The sequence below is a fragment of the Dasypus novemcinctus genome, chromosome 3, assembly GCF_030445035.2.
Source record: "Dasypus novemcinctus isolate mDasNov1 chromosome 3, mDasNov1.1.hap2, whole genome shotgun sequence".
NCBI classification, from domain to species: domain Eukaryota; kingdom Metazoa; phylum Chordata; class Mammalia; order Cingulata; family Dasypodidae; genus Dasypus; species Dasypus novemcinctus.
The window spans coordinates 3,905,385-3,927,493 of NC_080675.1; the positions used below are offsets into that span (position 1 = coordinate 3,905,385).

The 22,109-nt window shown below is 49.0% G+C and overlaps 1 protein-coding gene and 1 long non-coding RNA gene across 3 annotated transcripts in view; one reads left to right on the forward strand and one right to left on the reverse strand.

The window, feature by feature from the left end:
* The window catches only part of DYNC1H1 (dynein cytoplasmic 1 heavy chain 1), a 75,758-nt gene extending 68,114 nt beyond the window's left edge, over positions 1-7,644 (reverse strand). The window contains exon 1 of the mRNA XM_012523548.2: positions 7,231-7,644. Within this exon, the coding sequence (XP_012379002.2) occupies positions 7,231-7,486 (256 nt within the window). The 5' untranslated portion in view covers positions 7,487-7,644. The remainder of the gene's footprint in view (positions 1-7,230) is intronic.
* A 5,279-nt stretch (positions 7,645-12,923) lies between these two features.
* On the forward strand, positions 12,924-21,703 carry LOC111763136 (uncharacterized). 2 transcript variants are annotated; one of them, XR_002796063.3, is made up of 3 exons: positions 12,924-16,823; positions 19,394-19,486; positions 19,978-21,703. It is a non-coding gene; the product is annotated as an uncharacterized lncRNA (long non-coding RNA). The 2 variants fall into 2 exon arrangements; XR_009184382.1 differs by lacking the exon at positions 12,924-16,823 and adding an exon at positions 16,837-17,752.
* The last annotated feature ends 406 nt before the right edge of the window (positions 21,704-22,109 follow it).

Consider the following 22,109-nt stretch of genomic DNA (forward strand, 5'->3'; position numbering starts at 1 on the left):
AAAGGCAGTAAGGAAAGCCCCCAAATTAAAACCGTTGTCTGGGTGATGGGATGATGAAATATTTTCTCCCTCCATTTTCTCAACTTTCCATAATACTGTTCTATTATTTATGTAAAATATATGGCATCAGTATAACACCCGAACAATACATAGAAAAGTAACTTCCCATAATCACCAAAGGAATTATTATTAACAAAATGTAGAAATGTGCTGTGTTCACTTTGAATCCTTTCTTCTCCCTGATAAAGATTCACCATCTAGGTGATGCAGTCACACTGAGAACTTGCCGGCTGCCCGCACTTCCTGATGCCAGCAGGGAGGCTGGCTCGGGCTGCACGCCAAGCCCTGAGTCACTGCGGCTCTGGGCTCTGGGCAAGGGATGCCGCAATGCAGTCAGTCATCGGGAAGGCTGGGAGGCTGGGGAAGGCCCGCCCAATGACTCAATCCTCGGGCAGAGGATGCACCTAGGCGCCCCCTACCGACTTCTAAAATCCTAGATTCTCCGGATGACGGTAACTCACGGAAGTCATTATTAATCAACGTAAATACTTTGGGTTCACTTTCACTGCTTATTCCCTGTATGATGAGAGCAGATGACTTCTGAGGGTGCCTGGCTTCCATTCACAGTTAAACAACTAGCACATTATTTCATAAGCTGTGCTTACCTCTCTATAAATGATTATATCTTCCAAAGAATAACTTGATGTTCTACTTCATTTAAAAACTGTTCAGATTCTGCACATGTGCATAATTGTTTCATAAGTTTACAACTTGTGTCATAAAAATATATTTTAAAAATAGTGGGAAACGGACTTTGGCCCAGTGGTTAGGGCGTCCGTCTACCATATGGGAGGTCCGCGGTTCAAACCCCGGGCCTCCTTGACCCGTGTGGAGCTGGCCATGCGCAGCGCTGATGCGCGCAAGGAGTGCCGTGCCACGCAAGGGTGTCCCCCGCGTGGGGAAGCCCCACGCGCAAGGAGTGCGCCCGTGAGGAAGCCGCCCAGCGTGAAAAGAAAGTGCAGCCTGCCCAGGAATGGCGCCGCCCACACTTCCTGTGCCGCTGACGACAACAGAAGCGGACAAAGAAACAAGACGCAGCAAATAGACACCAAGAACAGACAACCAGGGGAGGGGGGGGAAATTAAATAAATAAATAAATCTTTTTTAAAAAAAAATAGTAATAGGATGGATTGGGAGAAAAATACACCGAATGTATGATAAGGACCATAATTAGTAAGATTTTGATGATATTCTTTTCACAATTTGTAACAAATGTCTCATGACACTGCAAGGTGTTGGAGGGCTGATACATGGGACCCCATATGATGTTATGCATGTTTGCTTTGTAAGTCCACAATTTTTACTATACACTTATTGTTTATGTATGTTCATATACAAATTATATAAAGATAATAATAATAGGGTGGGGGTTGGGGAAAAATAATAACAGTATTTTGAAAATGCACTTTAATCAGTAATTAAAAATGCTTAACAACAAGGCACGGTATTGGTGGTAGGGTGAGGTACGAGAGTCCTATATGATGCTATATCTGTTTGTTTTGCAAATTCACAACTATTACTATAAACTTATTGTTTATGTATGTTTGAGTGATATACTTCAATGAATTTTTAAAAATTGTCAGAGGCAGGGACACTTGATTGTTAATTCTTAATAACATGCTATTAATCCTGTTGTGTTTAGAAGATTATTTCCAAACACAATATGAATGTTTTGCCAGGCAATTTCACTTTCAGTAAAGTGTAAATCAGTTTACTGATGCTTGGTAAAGTTACAGGTTGACACTTACTGGACCAAGACTGTACTGCCCGCAGATGCAAAGAATCAGAGCAGTTTGTTGCAACCTGTGTGACATGCATTACTGTGACTTAATTTCTAGTGACATTCAAAATGTCATTTAGAACTAATCTGTGTATACATCTACTGAAAGCCTAATATATTGTATTTCAAACCACTATGTGAATGAGGGGAGCGTTACAGCCCATTTAATAAATATAAGAAAGATGGCATCCAACTGCCTTCAGAATTACACTGCTCCCTCTCAAGTGGACCAGGGCCATTTTCACAGAGCCTGGTGAAGGGGCAACTGGAAAAGGGGATGCAGCACACAGATAAAATCCAGTGAAGCCCCGGTTTCCCGCAGCCTTGAGCAGTTCCCTCATCTCTCCGTCTCCTCCCTCCCTTCTTAAGCCTTCTCGATCGAGAATGTGAGGGGGGTGTTAAAACCCCTATAAGAGTTGCACATAAAGTAAAAGATATTCATTTTGTTATCTCCAGAAAAAGAGAAACAAGGACAGAAAAATTAACAAATAATAAATGCCCATAGAACTTAGGACTTAGTACTTTTAAAATACTTAGTACTTTTGAGGACTAATACTAACTCAAAAGGCAGGATATGAAATCGATTAATACAAACATTCCTGTCTAAATGATACCAAGGAACTGCATAGAGAGATTAGTTTTTAGGGTTCGTAATCCTTCTTAAAGCAACCTTTACTCAGGAAGGAGATGTAGCTCAAGTGGTTGAGCACCTGCTTCCCATGTACGAGGTCCTGTCCTGGTACCTCCTAAAAAAAAATTAAAACACAAAACAAAACACCTTTTCTCAATGGGATGTTAAAATCCTGGGGTTTCAGTTTCTTCACTCAGAAAAGGCAAAGGCTGGAGCTGCTATGGCTCCCAGCCAGACCCTCTGGGATGCTGCTGAAGAGGATTCCGACCATCTTAGCCTCCTGGAGCAACTAATGGCTGATTCCCCTTTGCTGTAGGTAAATTTCATTCACTGCGCTGCACAACACATTCAAACATACCTCGCTGCAAGACTGGTTTGTTCTATAAAAAGGTGGACAGCCCTGCCTACAGGGGACAGCACAGGGCAGTAAGCCCAGGTGGATGGACTCCAGTTTCAAAGAAGATGCCTTGTATTAATTTACTAACCATTCTGGTTAGTAAACGAACACTACACTTGTCATTCTACTACATTTCTTACTCTTTCAGGAAAATTAAGCCTCCAGAAAAGTAAATTTAAAGACCCCTCAAAAAACAGAAAATGCTCAAAAGGACATTAGTGGGACTGCTGGGAAAAAAAAAAGGAATATAGGGAAGCAGATTTGGCTCAACTGATAGAGCGTCTGGCTACCACCTGGGAGGTCCAGGGTTCAAGCCCAGGGCCTTCTGACCCGTGTGCTGAACTGGCCCACGCGCAGCGCTGATACGCACAAGGAGTGCTGTGCCACACAGGGGTGTCTCCCACATAGGAGGAGCCCCACGCACAAGGAGTGCACCCCGTAAGGAGAGCCGCCCCGCAAGAAAGAAAAAAGTGCAGCCTGCCCGGGAGAGGCGCTGCATACATGGAGAGATGTCACAGCAAGATGATGCAAAAAAAAGACACAGATTTCCGGTGTTGCCGAGAATACAAGCTGACACAGAACACACAGCAAATGGATACAAAGAGCACACAATGGGGACGGGGACGGGGACGGGGGTGGGGGGGGGGGGTGGGGGGGTGGGGGCAGAGAAATAAATTTTAAAAAAAAATCTTTTTTTTAAAAAAAGAAATATAGATGCATGCTTTATATCAATGTTCAATTTCTCCAACTGGATAGCTATACTTAATAAATTACATAGGTGACTATTCTTCTCTTAGAACACATATATGCATGGAAGTATTCAGTGTTCAAGGAGCATGATGTATACAAGTCACTCGTTTAGAAAACAGAGAGCTGGATAGACAGAATGATGTAACAAATGAGGCATATGTTAAAAGTTGGTAAATCTGGGTATATGTGGTTAGGGAATATATTAGAGTTCTCTATAATGGTTTTTTGTATTATTTTTGCAACCGTCCTGTAAGTTTGGCATTATTTCAAAACAAAAATTTAAAATAAAGTATCTTAGGGATTATCTAGGGCAGGGTTTTTCTATCTGTGGTGAAAGACGAGGTTTTTATTCTTTTTTCCAATCTCTCGTTGTACTGTGGAACAATACTTTAGTAAATTACAATAAAAGTGATCACACATTTGGATGCCAAAAAACAAAACCACACACACTAAAACACGTCCCATAAAACTTTTCTAACTGCTATCTCTCTAGAAAGCTATGTACTATAAGAAGCTCTAGCTTTATTTCACACTCCAGGCCCCAGTCATCACTGACTATTTCATCAAATTATATGTCTTGGGAAAAACTATAATCCCAAGCTTAAGATAAATATTGACAAAAGGCAGCTACAATTTTCAGTTTTAAACACAAAGTTCCAAGAATAAGAGAGGTCATAGGGAGACACCTGAGTGTAAAAACAAGAAAAACCCAGGACCTGATGGCAGTCTGGTCACTGAGGAGCTAGCTCAAAGGGCACATAAAGTCACAACCCTGTTGGTTCCCCAGCTGCAATAAAAAGCAGACATTCTCTGCTTCAACCTAAATCACACCTTTTCACAGGATAAAACACAGAAAAAAATATACTTCAAGGAACAAGTGCTTAGAGGTGGCATAACTACTGTAAGATACCGAGTTAAGTAATGGGTAAAATAGAACCTATTTGCTCCTAATTTATAAGTACACTATAAAGAAAATTTCCTACAGGCCAAGAATTACAGAAAGGAGGTTTCTCTTTCTAAAACAGGAGCTTTAACTTAACATTCTCTTTCCCACCTACTTTCAGATTCTTCACCATCAAAATAAGCTGTGAATTCACAATCTTATTCTATGCTTTAAGGGAAGGTAAACTTTACCCAAAGAAGCGTATAGCTAACTGGGGTAGCTTAAAAAAAAAAAAAAAGGCAAATTAATTAATTACACACACATAGTGCTTCTCTATTCATTTACAAGTATTTGGAAAATTCTTTCCACGAAAACAAGGAGAGGGTTAAAACACAATTTCCCTGTCCGTTAAATAAATTGTATGACTTTACCATTGAGGGTGCTCTTTATTCAGTTTGAACAAAGCAGTTTTTTTTCCATATCAAGGCAAGTTTACCTTCTCTCCACAACCAATCCTGGATGTTCATAAAACCTATGAATGCCAATGCTAACGTACAAAGACCAACCCAGAGGAAAGCCCTCCCAGGGAGTGTCAGGGTCCTTACCCATCCCATCTAAATTATGATACTGTGTAGCCGGGAGGCAAACAAGGCGATGGAGACATCCAGTGTAAGATTAGGTTCATTTTAAAATCTTTCCTTAGATTATCATAAGTGAAAAATAATTACAGAGAGGTTGAATTACTAGACACACTTCAGGAGTTTTCATAAATACAGCAATGAGGTAGGATTTCAATTTTAGATAATCTCATTCTGTAGTCAATTTTCAAAAGTGCAAGTCATTATGGAGCCAAGATTTGGATGCCTGGATATTCGCTTTTGCTGAAAGGAAGACAATGTACCCATAAAGAAAATACAGAGCTGATTTGCACTAGAGAGGATACGATGAGAAACAGGGCTCCCACTCCCCCAATTATTTTAGCAAAGTTCAATTCTAAAATATTTGATAAAAATGAATTACTGAACATGCTAGAAGCAAAGAAAAGTTACAAAATTTTTCCGTAATTATGACCAGAAATAGAAACCACTGACTTCAATGCATAAATTGTACAATAAAAATATAATAAAAAATTAGCCAAGGTCAAACTAGTCAAAAACCCAAGTTAAAATATATTTTAATAAAATAAAGTATATGCATTGAAAAACACACGCCAAAATGCTGACAGTAGTCTTATCTGGGTTGAAGGATTCCAGGTGATTTTACTCTAAAAATGACTACACACTTTTTTGGAAACACAGTAAAGGAGCTGTTTTTTAAAAAAACACTAGTGGTTTCCAAGGAGGAAAACACAACCACAAACCTAACAGGAAACATCCCTGAACATCCTTCATCTACCTGAATGGTTTATTTGCTAGGAACATTCCATGGGCTCTAAGAAATGTTCCTTGACATTCTCCCAGCCTCCAGCACACACCAAAGGTACAGTGAAGCATCCTCTGTGTAAGGACAGCCTTTGAAAGAAACAAACTATCAGAAACAAATACCAGGTGGGGTGAAGAGAGGACAGTGTATGTTCTCTTACCGACAGGTGAACCATGTGGGGTTTTTTTGTTTTGTTTTGTGATGCCATTTTCAGAAATCCTCAATCCCTCCCTGCTGATGTTAAATTCTACCTGAACAACATGGTCCGGACTCCCAGGTGCATGGTGCCACACCCACATGCCGGCTCAGCAAATATGTTAACTCTAACCACCACAACTTGGTCTTAAAACACTAAAATGAAATCCTCCCTGCTGACAAGCTCCAGCCTCTCAAGGCAATTCTGGCCTTGCTTTTCCAAAAGCTTGCCACCTTTTGAGGAGACCCCCGGAATATGCAAACCTTTTGGTCCCTGCTCCACGAGGGGCATAACCTGAGCCTTTTTTCCCCCTAATCTGTAAAATCAGACTCGAATATCAAAGAATTCTCCTTAACCCCACCTAAGCCTGTACAGATACAAGACACGACCGGCAAGCACTAGCCAAGGCCTGGAAACGGAGAGACTGAGCCGAGGGAGAAGGCCTGGCGGGCTGGCGACCTCGGGCAAGTCACTGAAGCCGGGCCTCCGCTCCCTCGAGTGTAAAACGAGGAGAGACCCCTCCTTGCCGTGAGCACCGCGAGGGATGCTCGGCGGGCGCCGGGGCTGCGCTGTCACCCCGCCGCCCAGCCCCCGCGGCCGCGCTGTCACCCCGCCGCCCCGGGCGCCCAGCCCCCGCGGCCGCCCGCCGCCGCCGCCGCCCCGGGCGCCCACCCGCCGCGGCCCAGCCCCCGCCCCCGCCCTCCCGCGGCGGCCCCGCGCGGCCGGGAATCGAAAGCGCCGCGCTCATGTGATGCTGCGCCCGGGATGCGGCCTCCGCCCGCGCTCGGCCCCGAGACGCCGTCTCCACCCAGCTCGGCCATCTTGAGAGGCCCGCGCAGACAAAGGGAGCCCGTTGTTCGGGGTGCGGTGAGAGGGGGGCAGCCTCCTCCCTCCCGGCCGCCCGGCAGGCGGGGCGCCCCCGGGACCCGGGGTGCGGGCAGGGGGTGTGGCCCGGGGGAGGCCCGCGCGCGCGGCGGCGGCCGTGAGGAGCCGGCCTTTTGGGGGCCCTGCCAGTGAGGCGCTGCGGCTGTGGAGGGTCCTTCCCGCGGGGCGCCTGCGGCTGTGGGGGGCTCTTCCCGCGCGGCGTCCGGCCGCGGGCCCGGCCCCGCACCTTTGAGCGTGGACCGCTCCACCAGGACCGTGTGGACCTGCGGGTCCGAGAGGAACTTGCGCATCTGCTCCAGGGCGCTCTTCTCCTCCAGCGCCGCCTCGAGCGCGGCGGGCGCCTCGCCGCCGTCCTCCAGCAGCAGCGGCACCAGCTTGCGCAGGTGCTTCTGCAGCACCGACACGTCGGCCACGTTCTGCACCGCCGACACCTCCAGACCGGCCGAGCCGTCCTCGCCGCCGCCGCCGCCGGGCTCCGACATGGCGCCGCGCTCGGGTCCCCGCGGGCAGCGCCGAGGGCCAGAAGGAGAGAAGCGGCCGCCGGAAGAAGCCCCGTCCGCTAACCCGCGGCCGTCTGAGGCGAGCGGCGCCGGCCCCGCCCTAAAGGCCGCCTCGCCCTCCGGCCCCGCCCCGCCCGCCGGCCGCAGCCACCGGCGCCCGTTCGCGGCCCTGCGTGCGACGTCGCGCATGCGCGCGGGTGGGCCCCGGCGACGTCGCCGCGCGGCCTTCTGGGCCTTGTAGTCCCAGTGCTGGGCGGGGTCCCGCTCCGTGTCTGAGACGTAATTCCTGTTTTATTATTATAGAGAAGGGGACTTGGCTTGACACCGGGGGTGGGGATGGGGTGGCCGGGGACCACATCCGTCTTGTTCACTGCTATGGCCGCAGAGAACAGCGCGGTACCAGAGACGCTCCATAAATATCGAATGAATGAATCTATGAATGATAATGATAAGAGCTGAAATTTACGGAGCGCTTAGCTTGTGTCTGGAATTGTTTCAAGGTTTAACCTGTGTTCTTTCATTGAATGAATGAATGAGTGAATGAATGACCATAAAGTGGAAAGTGATAAAATATAGGCACCATGGATGTGCTATTTGATATGCATGGGGGGGTGTCAAAGTATTTTTTAGATGCAGAGAAGGTGAAGGTGTGTCAGGACAGACATATTGCTAGGAGGGGGTTGGGAGGGCACATTCCCAGCAAAGGACCAGCCTCTTAAAAGCAGAGCGGCCAGAAGGATGTGACTGAAGGGGCAGTGTAAGGTAAAGCCAGATGACGTCTGAAAGCCTGGGTAAAGTCAAGCTGTGATGGTCCTAAGGACAAGTCATTCCCTGCGGGAGGACTGAGAAGGAGACCGACGAGGGGCAACTAGCTAGAAGAGTGGTGCTCAGCAAGCAGCATGGGGCTGACACTGTCCCCCTGGGGCCCCAGCTCCTGGGTCTGCACAGCGCAGGGGCTGGGATGCCCACCCACCAATATGCCCCGCAGCTCCCACTCACCACAACCTCCTTCCCTACACCAAGAAACTTAAAGGCAAGAATCCAGCCTGCCCACCTTCGCAGCTCAGAGATGACAGCTTTTTCCTCTGGGGCAGTAATTTGCCTTTGAAAGTGCAAACTCTTAACTTGCTTCTCAGATTGGGTGGGGGCAGGGAAGGCACAGTCAGAGAGCTGAGGTCTGATTGGTGGAGTCAAAATGGGATGATTTGATTCCCCAAAATCATCTCTGGAAAATTGCGAGACATTCAAAATGCTCATTCCTTGCTCATTTACCCAGTGCCGGGCCCCAGGGGTTGCTGGGAAACTAATCAGATAGTCCTTTTCTTTAAGGAGCTTGCAGAAAAGGGAACAGATGAATTCCCCCTCCACCTGCCCTCCACCAACCCTCTGCTCACCCCTGTGAGATGTGCCCAGGGAGTTCTAGATCATCTTCTGGGACAAAAAAATGAAGCGGCTGCAATGAGTCTGTGTTTTATGAATAATAATGATGCCACCGGCTGATAACACTGAGTGTTCACCACGTGCTGGGCAATATGCCAAGGGCCATTCTCCCACCTGTCCTTTGCAGGTAAGAACAGGGAAGGAGAAAGAGGAGGCTCTGTCAGCTGCAGGTCAGCTAACTTTGGATTGGGTGCACAATCACCCAGGCAGGGCCTGCTGGGTGGAGAGAGGTTACAATGCGGTGCTCACAGTGAGTCAGCACAGGCTGGGGAGATGCAGCTACTCGGCCAGGAACTCACATGTCTGCAACCTGGCCCTGAGCCCGGGACCAGAGCAACAGGCTCCGGATTTGCATCCCTGCGTGAGAGGCGCAAAATGGTGAGTGTTTATCTCTGAAGGGATGAGAGGAGCGTGACAGTCAATCCACAGGGATACGTACATTAACCAAGCATGTTCTTTCTCTGTTTCCTAGAGAGGTTGGTTGTACTTAATTTCAAACAAACGAGAAGCCTGGTCCACATGGATTGAGTGCTTACTGTATACAGGGTGCTAATGCATATCCCTGGGATGTAAGCTCTGAGAGGCTGGATAGGCTGCCCCAGGCTGAAGGGTGAGGGGTGCTCCACGAGGTGCCCCTTTCACCCCCCACCCAGGGCCAGCCTGTCCCACACACCTACTTGCTTGCTTTGGCATCTCTGCCTCCTCCTGTCCACAGCAGAATCGACTTTCAACTGGCGATGGGCAGAGGGTGCCAGAGAGAGAATGTGTGCTAAGTTGATTGGGAGTGATGGCAGCTGGCTGCTAGGGCATCCTAACCCATAATATTTTTATTTGATCAGAAATTGGTGAACTGACTGAGCAGATGAGACCGTGTCCATTCCCCCACCTGTCCCCTCCGTAAAAGCATCACGCTCCATGGCCCCTCAAGTCCAAGCTCGAGTTCCCACCTACACCCCAAAAAAGTTGCAGGTTGTACCACCAACCCCTTCATCACCCCCAGAAACAGGGATGTCCCTAGCTCTCCTGGATTCCCCGCAGGGCCTGGCCAGGACGGGCACCCAGGAATGGGGTGCTGGTGGGGGAGCACCTACGTCCCCAGGCAGATGTTGGAAGTGACCTCCCTTGCAGTTTTAAGCCAGACCGTCGGGCTGACAGAGGCTTCCAGACCAAGCCCCTTCCAGGCCCTCTCCTTTGCTGTCGCGGGTCCTTGTCCAGTCCAGTGAGCCTTGGGTGAGGGGTCCCCGAAGCTCAGCAACCCGCTGGGGGCTGCGGTGTGGGGACCCTCTAGCGGTGCAGAGGACAAGGCTTGGAACTTTCTCTGGCTGCAGGGTGGGCCCCCTCCCTGGCCCTCTGCCCGGTGCTGTGTCCAGGTGGCGCCACCAGGCTCACTGTCCCAGGATCATCTGGGCCACCTGTGCAGTGTCCCAGAGGTGTGAAGGCAGTGACCAGAAGGAGACTCTCGGCTCAGGTCTGGCCGTCCCGCCACCCACCTGGATGGTGCCAGCGAAGCCCTCCTGACTGCTGCTGACCGGGGACAGTCCCCAACGCAGACAGCAGATGATTCGCTTCTGCACTTGAGGGGTCCTGTGGGGACTGGGTTGGATAACGTTTGCCCAAAGGCCCTCGTCCTTGATCCCTGGACCTTGTCCAGTGATTTTATCCAGAGAAAGAGTCTTTGTAGATGGAGCTAAATCAGGGGTGTCAAGATGAGGAGGTTACCTGAGATTATCTGGGTGGCCCTAAATGCCACCACAAATGTCCTTATAACTCACCGAGGAGGCCTCGTGAAGCCAGAGGGACCCAGCCATGGCCACAGAAGCCACCAGAAGCTGCTCGAGGCCAGGAGAGACCCGCACCTTGATTTCAGCCTAGCAAGACCGATTTCAGACGTCAGCCTCCAGAATGGGGAAAAAATACCTTTCTGTTGTTTTAGCCACCAAGACTGTGGCGGTTTGTCACAGCAGCCACAGGAAAACAAGACAACATGAGGGACCTGCAGTTACCTGCAGCCTCCAGGTGCCTCTGACAGCGGCAGCCGGAGTTGTATGGTTTTCCCTCTCTGTGAGCACATTCGGCAGGTGCATGTGGCCAAATCTCACCTTCCACCGCTCATGGAGAATTTGCCAGATTCACAGCTGGCTGAATGACGATCCTTGGCTTCCTCAGCTGCAGGTTTCTGCTCTGTGCCCTCTCCTTTCCATTCTATCCGTTTGTACTGGCGATAAATGTTATGACCTGGTGGAGGTTTTTGTATGACCAAGTGGAGAAACTCCAGCCCACAACACTGAGGGATAATGGGTAACTGCATCAGTGAGAAGAGGCTAGGTTATGCTGCAGTAACAAAGACACTCAAATCTTGGCTCAGAACAACAAAGGTTTCTTTCTTGCTCCCACCATATGTTCGCCAGGGTTGGCTGTAGCTTTGCTCCATGTCACTTGTTCGAGATGTAGGCTGATGGAATAGCTTCTCTCTAAAGCTTGGCCTGTTTTGAGACAGAAGGAAAAGAGAGCTACGGAAAGCCATGAGCTGGCATTCCCTCCCCTCACCCCCATGGTTCCCTTGTCTGTCTGCTTGTTGTTTGCGCTTGTTGTCTGCTCCTTGTTTGCTCATTTTTTTTCTCCTTGTTTGCTTGTTTTTGCTTGATGTCTGCTCGTTGTTGGTTTGTCTTCTTTAGGAGGTGTAGGAACCGAACCCAGGACCTCCCATGTGTAAGGCAGGCGCTCACTGCTTGAGCCATATCCACTCCCCCATGTGCTGGCTTTTAAGGTTTTGGCTCAGAAGTTACACGTGTCACTTCCACTCACATTTCATTAGTCAGAACAAGTTACATTGCCAGACACGACGTCAATGGGACAGGGATGTATCTAATCTTCCTGCCGAGAGTGGGGATGAAAACAATAGCAAAATAATGCAATTTACCACGGTAATGCCAAAATGAGGTGCATACCATAAGTCAATGCAGAACCTAGTTTAAACCTGTGTGGTGATGGTACATGAGTGTACCTGTAGAATTCTTTTTAACTTTATGTTTGAAAACTTCTATATGAAATGCCAGAAAAAAATCAGTCTTTAGTGCTGAATAACTTTTTTGTTTGATTCCTTTCTAACCACTCAGTATAATTTCCCTATTACATGATTATCAGGGATCAGTTATGTTTATACCAGTTTATGTAATTATAATTTTTATTATAATTATGTAATTTCATTTAATTTCCTGTAAATCAGTGAAATAGGGCTGCAAAAAGAGTTGTTTCAATGAAAACTAAGTTGAGTGCTTCAGAGAGACTGGGTAAAGACAGGTCTCCAAAAACTGCTGCTGAATTACATTGGAGTCCACTGTCTCAATGGGGGATTATAAACATCTAGAAGGACAGTGTACACAGGTTACTTCAACAGTGTCCTTACGCCCTTACTCCAATTTAAAGAAACCAAGACCAAAAATTTTATATAATACATCATGAGTATATGATTTGTGCATGGAGAGATTAAGGGGAATTCAAATCAGTGGTGTCATCCTGAAAGAAAAGACTTTGCCTTACATTAAAAAGCTGGTTGGGGAAGCGGACTTGGCCCAGTGGTTAGGGCGTCCATCTACCACATGGGAGGTCCTCAGTTCAAACCCGGGGCCTCCTTGACCCGTGTGGAGCTGGCCCATGCGCAGTGCTGATGCGCGCAAGGAGTGCCGTGCCACGCAGGGGTGTCCCCTGCATAGGGAAGCCCCACGTGCAAGGAGTACGCCCCGTAAAGAGAGCCGCCCAGCGCGAAAGAAAGTGCAGCCTGCCCAAGAACGGTGCCGCACACATGGAGAGCTGACACAACAAGATGACGCAACAAAGAGAAACACAGATTCCCGTGCCGCTGATAAGGGTAGAAGCAGTCACAGAAGAACACACAGAGAATGGACAGAGAAAACTGGGGGGGGGGGGGGGGGGAGGAGAAATAAATAAAAAATAAATCCTAAAAAAAGCTGATTGGTTCAATCAGCATTCAGGGCAGGAAATGAACCTCTCTAGGGATTTCAGGGAGAAGGGCATTTCTATCAGGAATTAGGTACTTCCAAAACTGCTGGCAGGATTAGAGGTGCAGACACCAGGTGGCACCTGGGCCCGGGCCTTAAGACTGCACTGTCCTCCATAAGCCAGGGGACTGCTCCCGTCCCAGTCACCCGCCCACCCCACAAAGCTGGTGACCAGGCTGTAGGTTGGCAGGTCAGCCACTGTAAACACACATGCCTGCCGGAGCCCACTTGTCCACCCATTTTCCTACAGAAAGATTGCCTTCAAAGGCATGTGTGGGTGCATTTAATTGGCAAAACTTGATTCCCAACAGAACCCTAGCTGCAAGAGAGTCTGGGAAATATAGTTGTTGTTTTTCTCCTTTCCTTTCCTTTTTTTTTTTTCAAGCTTTCTACCCTCTCCAAATTCAAAGTGGGTAAGATGGGATTAAAAGAAGCTATGTATCTGGTACAATTGGCAAATGAATGTTCTTTGATATATTTTAAGCTAAAATATTAAATGTTCAAGGGAGCAGACCCTCTATTAATAATATTGTATGATTCCCCACATGAACCAATTTTTTGCTCAGACCATCCAAGCAATCCTAAAACCAATGAGCAGTGCCGGTGGCATAGCATGGCAAATATCCTACAAACCATGGCATCGTGCGTGTTAAAATGCTAAAATAGTGAATCTTAACTTATGTAAATTTTATCTCAGTAAAAAATCTTTAAGTGAATATGTGGGGACAAAAAAACAATGGGAAAATTACAAATTTCCATGCCTTCAAAAACATTAAACATTTGCTTACTATTGATTAAGCATATGTAGAGAAGTAAAAAATTAGTAAAATGAGTGTTTAGTGAGCACATTTTAATTGCAAACATTGAGAATTAAAGAGTTCGCTTGTACAGAACTTGCCAAGAGTAGTTTGAACAGAGACTTCTGTTGAATACCTCGCAGTCCTTGGGTGAACTTCTTTTCTTTGCCGTGGAGAATTTACATTCTCCTTTGTAAGTGTGCACCAGCTTCCAACATTTTATCTTTTGCACTTTCAATGCATGAAATATCTTCAGAGATATTTCCTCAATTAAATTTCTCAATGTGCAGGTTTTGGCCAGCATCACTTGCTGTGAGACAGCTCCATCCTTTTCAACACAACCACCTTGCTCCTTTCTGCTGGTAAAGGCACCTTTGCTCTAAGTCCTCTGGCTGCGTAACTAGAGAATTTGGATGGTTCCCTCTGGAAACTTAGCCAGAACATCTCTGAGCTAAAAGCTGGTGAACTGTGGAATAAGTTCTTTGTGCGGATTCTGAATGCCAGTGATGAGGACACAGTGTCTGTTCTGAGGGAACTTGCTGCAGAAATGAATGGGGTGTTTGACACCACATTCCAGAGTCACCTGAACAAAGCCTTATGGAAGGTGGGAATGTTAATCAGTCCTGGGGCTTTACTCTTTCATCAAGATAGGCAGTCAAGTCTCTGACAGATTCTTGCCTAAAACAAATGGTTGTATTTTAGAACACTGTATATTGCTATAATTTAATTTAGGACACATTTGGATATACTGCCAACACTTTCCTACATTTTGGTAGAGGTATATTTCTAGTTAACTAGTATTTTTTACACAACAATGTCACTAGTCTTGGCTTTGTCTAACTTTAATAAAGAACTGTTTTATTCTAAATAGTTCCATAAGGATAGCTACCTTTCCATTTAGCAAGTTTGTCTCTACTTTTCCATTTTATAATTTGTAACGTGTATGTACCCTCATGATCACCATGTATTTTGTAAATAATAAAATAATGTTTGTTAAAAAAAAAAGAGAGAATTTGGATAACGGCAGTGTCAGTTATGTCCTCTTTTACACAATTTATATTTGATTTGAATTTTACTCCCAGCATTATCACTTTTTTTTTTCAGGAGGTACCAGGGATTGAACCCAGAACATTGTACATGGGAAGCAGGTGCTCAGCCACTGAGCTACATCTGTTCCCGTTATCACTCCCCCCGCCTTGCGGCTCGCTTACTGTCTGCTTTCTGTGTCCATTCGCTGTGTGTTCTTCTGTGTGTCTGTATTTTATTTTTATTTATTTATTCCCCCCCTTGCAGCTTGCTTGTTGTTTTGCTCTCTGTGTCCATTCACTGCATGCTCTTCTGTGTTTTTACTTGTTTCCCTTTTTTTTGTTGTGTCACCTTGCTGAGTTGGCTCTCCGCGGCGCGTGCAGGCGAGCCTGCCTTCACAAGGAGGCCCCAGGACGCAAACCCAGGCCCTGCTATATGGTAGACGGGAGCCCAGCTGACTGAGCCACAGCCGCTTCCCGTTATCACTTTTTATTTCTTTGCTGCACTTTCATCTGTGCTAGACAATTCCCTGTTTCAATGATCCTTTTCGTAAAATATGTGGATTTATCACTGGGAGAAAAGGAGGCAGCGTAACTTCAAACTCTGCTGTCTGAGTGAGCTTGGGAACAGATGTGCAGTGACAATCTTAACAGGCTTTCAAAGAAGTGATGCGATTGGTCACTGATCAGGACACGCATCTGTGGTTTACAGAGGGATTTGTAGTCTGGAGCGCAAGCATGGAATTTTCTACTTTACGCGCTTTCTCAGTCAAGATACCATTGTAACTGACGTTTGAACCGTGTTGTTGGAGGGGCCGGTGTTATTTAATTAAACCATGGTGTGATGGCTCAGTCCATGTGTCGGCTTGGCCAGGTCACTGTGTCCAGCTGTTTGGTCAAGCAAGCCCTGGCCTGATTGTTGCTATGAGGACATTTTCTGGACTTAAATCACCAGTCAGTTGAATGCAGCTATGCTGATCCCATCCATAAGCAACAAAGGAGATTGCCTTCAGCAATGAGAGAAGTCTCATTGAGTCAGTTGAAGGCCTTAAAAGAAGTACGGATGCCAGCAGTCAGAAGGGAGAATTTCCATCCCCATTTCAGCCAGTCAGCTTCTCCTGGGAATTCACTGAAAACCTTCGTCGGAATTCCCAGCTTGTGGCCTGCCCTATGGAACTTGGACTTGTCCATCCTCATAGTCACGTGAGCCAATTCCAATAATAAATCTAATATTAGGCATACATTCTGCTGGCCCTGCTGCCCTAGAGAACCCTGAGTAGCACACACACAACTGAAACGTGTCCATACTGGAACTGTGCTAAGTGTACTGACTTTTCTTTTCCTGTTGTTTTTTTGCCCTAAATCTTATTTGTTTTCCTGTTCCTTCTTCCCATTTAAGCAGGGGCCGGCCTGGGCCTGTTTCCTGAGGACTGAAAACAGAGGGCTGACCTTTCAGACTTTTGTTTTCCCAACTCCAAGCTCTTGGAAGGACGAGGATGGTCGGGGCGGAAGAGGAGACCGGAGCCTCCCACCCAGGCAAAGCATCCTGGGGAGGCAGGCGGCCAGGAGGCACCCCCGACTCCAGGGAGATGGCCCCAGACTGGGGCATGGAGAGCCAGGTGGAGGGTCCTGACCCTGTTTCCTGCCATGCCCCAGGGGGCAATGCCCGGCTGGGCACCAGATGACAAGACCACAGGCCGACTGGCCAAAGAGCCTGGGGAGGCAGAGAGGCACAGGGTGGGGGGAGGGGCAGCAACTGGTTTGCACATTTGCACAGATGACATGGCCAGCAGGTCCCACAGGCCTGTCCTGCACAAGCCCCCTCCTGCTGGGCCGACAGCTGAGTGCGGCCAGTGTGGAGCCGGGTGGGGTCACGCACAAGGCTGCTGTACAGGATGAAGAGTGGACTTGCTTGCACCCCAAGTCAGGGTGGTGGCCAGGCCTGCCCTGCCACCTCCTTGCCCGTTTCCCCAGCAAGACGATAAAGATGACAACAACATCGCCACAGGCGGGCGTGTCTAATTTCCTAGCACCGCAGGTGAGGAGGAAGGAGGGCGGCCAGGGGAGGGCTTCGACCTCAGAGAAGGGCAGGGCTGGGAGCCCACCCGCCCTCCACCCACCGCTGGCTTCAGCTCCCACCTGCGACGGCGACAGCAGGCCCTGCTGCCCCTGCTGCGGGCATGGCCGGGTGAGGGGCGGCTGCCCAGGAGCAGGGCCCGCCTGGCCCAGCAGCCTCTGGGCCTGCGGCACACTGGGCCCGGCGCAGAACAGGCCCTGGCATGCATTCCCTCCGTTTCCTTCAAGGCCGGGGACCCCACCTTTTGGGGCAGCTGGAGGGCTGCAGGCAGAGCCTTCCCTCTGGCTGTCCCCAGAGCAGTCCGTCTAGAGCCCCCTGCCCCATCCTTCCAAGCATCTGCTCAGGGCGCGAAGCACACGCATACGCCCGGTGGAGGAGGAAACGCCCCAAGGGGCGTAAACGTTTTCTGGGACAAACCGAAATGTCCACCTGGGTCTGGGGAGAGGGGACCTCGCTGAACCTCAGTACAGTGGCAACTTTTTAGGGGGGCAGTTTTACTTTTTTTTTTTTAAAGACTTACTTATTTGTTTCCCACCCCTACTCTCTCCCCCTGCCCTTCTCTGCTGTTCTTGCTGTCTGTGTCCATTCGCTGTGTGATCTTCTGTATGTTTCTCTTTTGGTCTTCTCAATTTTTCTCCTCTAGGATTCACTGGGATTCAATCCTGGGCACCTTTGACGTGGAGAGAGGCTCCCTGTCACTTGTGCCACCTCAGTTCCTGATCTCTGCTGCGCTTCACCTTGACTCTCCCCTTCATCTGTCTTTTGTTACATCATTATCTTATTGCATGACTCATTTGCGTGGGCAGGCACTGGCTCACCGCACGGGCACGCTTCCTCTTCTTCTTTTTCACCTGGAGGCCCCAGGAATGGAACCCGGGTCTTCCCATATGGTAGGTGGAAGCTCCATCACCTGAGCCACATCCGCTTCCTGCGGTTTTACATTTTTACTGACAGGACAAAATCCTACTTCACCCCAAAGGTGTTGGGACATAAAATTAAATGACCTATTGAAGATGGGGAAGTCGGGGGACCATGGATTCCTCTAGGTTCTTGGCTATTTTACATAAAAGAATTTCAGAACATGCCGGTTTAGTTAAGCCAGTAGCTTACTGAGAAATGGAGAGAACAGGATTATGCACTGCGCCTGCAGACGCGGCTCCTCTGGGCAGAGAGGCTGTGGGCTTGTGGGGTTATCTTCAGGAAGCTATTTTCTCCTCCTTGTCCTAATGCTGGGCAAGGGGCCTCAGCTCTTTGTTCTGATTGGTTGCCCCGCCTGTCAGGTCCCCAGGGGGCGCATGGTGAGGCCTCTTGAGGCTATCTGGGGCTTTCCCTTGACCCTGAATGAGATCTCCTTCCATTCTCATTCCAGATGGGGTTCTCGTGGCCAGGGTCTCGTGGGGTCCTCCCAGCAGCCTTACTGGTGGCAGTCATCCCTGGGGGTCTCCACGGCCACGTGTTTCACAGCCACATTTTTCTGCCAGGTCGTAGACTCCTCTTCCCTTTTCCTGAACTAAGCTGCCTCACTATCAGAAACTATCATTGGGAAACGGACTTTGGCCCAGTGGTTAGGGCGTCCGTCTACCACATGGGAGGTCCACGGTTCAAACCCCGGGCCTCCTTGACCCGTGTGGAGCTGGCCATGCGCAGTGCTGATGCGCGCAAGGAGTGCCGAGCCACGCAAGGGTGTCCCCCGCGTGCGGGAGCCCTACACGCAAGGAGTGCGCCTGTGAGGAAAGCCGCCCAGTGTGAAAAGAAAGTGCAGCCTGCCCAGGAATGGCACCGCCCACACTTCCTGTGCCGCTGACGACAACAGAAGCGGACAAAGAAACAAGACGCAGCAAATAGACACCAAGAACAGACAACCAGGGGAGAGGGGGAAGTTAAATAAATAAATAAATCCTTAAAAAAAAAAAAAAGAAAGAAAAAAAAAAGAAACTATCATTACCATCTCCTTTATCACAGCAGATTCTGGAATCTCCCACTGCTGCCCATCAGCTCTTATTTTAAGTTTGATGTCAATTGCGCTCTCTCTCTAGTACCACATTTAACTGAAGCATAATTTTCTAAGTTGAGCGAGTGGGGGACCATGGCTAAGTTGTTTAACTGCTCTGCACCTGCTCTCCTCACCAATAAAGTGCAGACAAAAACACGATGCTGCCTTGTGGAGTTCTGCCCAGAGGCTGCCCATGCATCTGACCTTGAAAATGGAGATCTGCCCCTTTGGGAATCACTGGGTTAAACAAAGCGGAAGAAGTTTCTTAAGTATAGGATTTAAGTATAGGACCCTCCAGGGTGGATGGTGCATGGTGTGTGTGAGTGTGCAGCATTTCCCAAACATTTTGGCCACAGACCCCCTCTTTGGTGGAGCACCTTGGGGGGCTAGAGTTGTCATAGGAGAACACTTTCCTAGAATGTACTAGGTGTTTAGTAAACATGGGTCACTATTATAATTAATTTTTAAAAATGACAACCAGTCCCTTCCTTGCTAGCCCTCATTTGACCACATGGAATATTCTGTATTCTGTCGACAGCCTCATCCCAGACTTGGCCAAGAACAATTCTCTGCCGTTATTAAGAAGGCGCTGGAGGAGGTCTGGAAGGCTGTGCTGGCACCACAGCGGATGGTGAGAGCCCTGTTTCCAGGGGGATCCTGGCACTGCCTCTCCCGGTTGGGTGACCTTGGATGAGTCACCTAAGCTCTCTGCCCAAGTTCCCCTTCTTTAAACGAGGCCATGAGCGACCTGCCGCTGGGGCTGTTGTGGGGAATACGCGAGTTAGTGTGGTGGAGCTCCCAGCACAGAGAGCCGTCGGTCACAGGCAGCTCTTACCAGCCTCATCGCCGTTGGAGCTGGGTCTGCCCTGATCCCGGGGAGGGGATGAAACTTATGCAGGGACCAGAAGGGTCTGTCCACTCTGGAGGGTGACACGGTCCTCAGCGCCCTGCCTGTCTGCAGTGATCCAGTGGCCCGCTCATCTCTCACCGTCAGAAAGAACACAAAAACCCAATAAGCAACAGCCCCCATCCCTAGGACTTCAAGAGACTTAAAGTCAAGGGAAAACTTAAACAATGACGTGCTTCTTTTAACTTCCCTCCCCCTCCATGCTCTTCCTTCAGAATTAAAAACCTGAGGCGGACAACGAAATGTAACACAGTGTCCTGCAGGGGAGCCTGGAACAGAAAGAGGACATCAGGGAAACAGTAGAAATCTGAGCCAACTATGGACTCTGGTTAATAATAACGTATCAATATTGTTTCGTTATTTGTCGCAAATGTACCACACCACTGTAAGATGATTACACTAGAGGAACCACGTGTGTGTATGCGTGATGTGTGCACACACACACGTAGGAACTCTGTGTACTGTCTCTGCTAACTCTGTAAATCTAAAACTGTTGTAAAAAATGAGGTCTGTTAAAAAGAAAAGGTGGAGGACGGGACGTTTCGAGGACCACATGTGTTGGCGAGGACCTGCCATCCTGGCTGGGGCTGCCGGGGGTCTAGGCTACTGGCCTCTTGGGGCAGACGGCAGCTTTGGGAGGCTGACGATGCACAGGGCCTTTTAGATGCTCTGAAAAATCGCATAGTTAAGAAGCCTGCTCCACTTTGTTTATCCCAGCGATTTCTTGGATGGTCTGAAGTGCCCCACCCAGTCTGTGCAGGTAGCTGCAGGCCATTCTCCCTGACTGTTGCACCCCTGGGCCCCTGGGCCCGGTGTCCTAATTATGCTCTGTGGTGGTTTGGTGCTGCGTGTACTCCAGACAAATCCGTCTTAAACCCCATCCGTTCCTGCGGGTGAGAGCCCACTGCAAGCCAGGCCTCTGAATGAGCTTACTGCAGTTAAGCCGTGACCACCTCGTTCAGGATGGGTCTTACTGGTATCACTGGAGTCCTATATAAACTGAATAAATGCGGAGAGAAAGAAAAAGCCATGGAAGCGAGAAACTGAAATTGACGAAACCTAGAAGAGAAGGGACAGACTAGCAGACACTTCCAAGTGCCTGGCCATGTGACACAAGACCCTGGGATGGTTGGCAGCAAGCTTTTGGGAAGAAAGTATCTCCTTAATGGTGCCTTGATTTGGACATTTCCCCAGATTCAAACCACGAGCAAAAAAACTCCCACTGTTTAAAACAGAACTATTTCGTGGTATTCACTTTAGCAGCCTGGAAAAAGAACACGTGCTCCCAGAAGACCACAGGGCTGTGGAGGCCCAGGAGCACCAGGGTTTCCAGACACGGGGGCTGGGGCTGTGCGTGCAGGTGGGCTCCCTATGGACTAGGGCTGAGTCCCTTCCAGACATGGCTGCACAGGCCCCTGGCAACCTCTGGCCTAACCTGTCATTGGCCGGCCTCTTAAGGCACAGGTCACGCGTACTGGGCTAGAACACAGAGCTTGTGCGATTTCCCCTCTACGACTGTTCATTCAGGCAGCTGGACCTTGAGCTTGCCATGGCATTAAAGAAGGATCATTACAATGGAAGGTAGAAGAATGAGAGGCAAATCCTTGTATTGGACTTCCAGAGATGATCCTGTAAGAAATTGTGAACTCCTGAGCACACAAGGCCCGTGGTGGTTTAGGAGGTGCCTTTGAGGAAATTTAGTAACATATATCAAATGTCAAGTTTTCCATTCTAACAGCCTTCAGGCATACCGTTTAGTGGTGCTAATTGCATTCACTGTGTTGCCTTACCATTACCAAAACTTTTTCATGACTCCAACAGAAACTTTGCATCCATAAAACTGTAACTCTCCACTCCCCTCCGCCCCAGACCCTGGTATCCTCTACTTTCCATGTCTATGAATTTGCATTTCTAGTTCTTTCATATAAATGGGATCATAAAATATCTGCCCTCTTGTGCCTGGCTTATCTCACTTAACAGCATGCCTTCAAAGTTCACCAGGTTTGAGGCACGCATGAGCGCTCCACTCCTTTCTAGGGTTTAACAGTACTCTGCTGTACATCTAGACCGCACGTGGCTTCAGCGCAGAGGGGCACGGCCCCCAGGCCCCCAGGCCCGCTCCTCCCCGCGGGGCCCTCCGGCGCGCCCGCCTCTGCCAGGCCTCGGGGCGAGCTGCTCCGCACAGCGCTGCGCCCACGGCCTTGTCCCCAGCCACTGTGAACGGAAGACCCGCGGCACGAGCCAGGCAGGCCGCGCCGGCGGGAGGCACGTGCCCGCGGCCGCCGAGTCCCGGGCGGGGACAGCTCCCCGCGCTTCCTCCGCACGGCAACGCCGGCCCCGCGCGCCG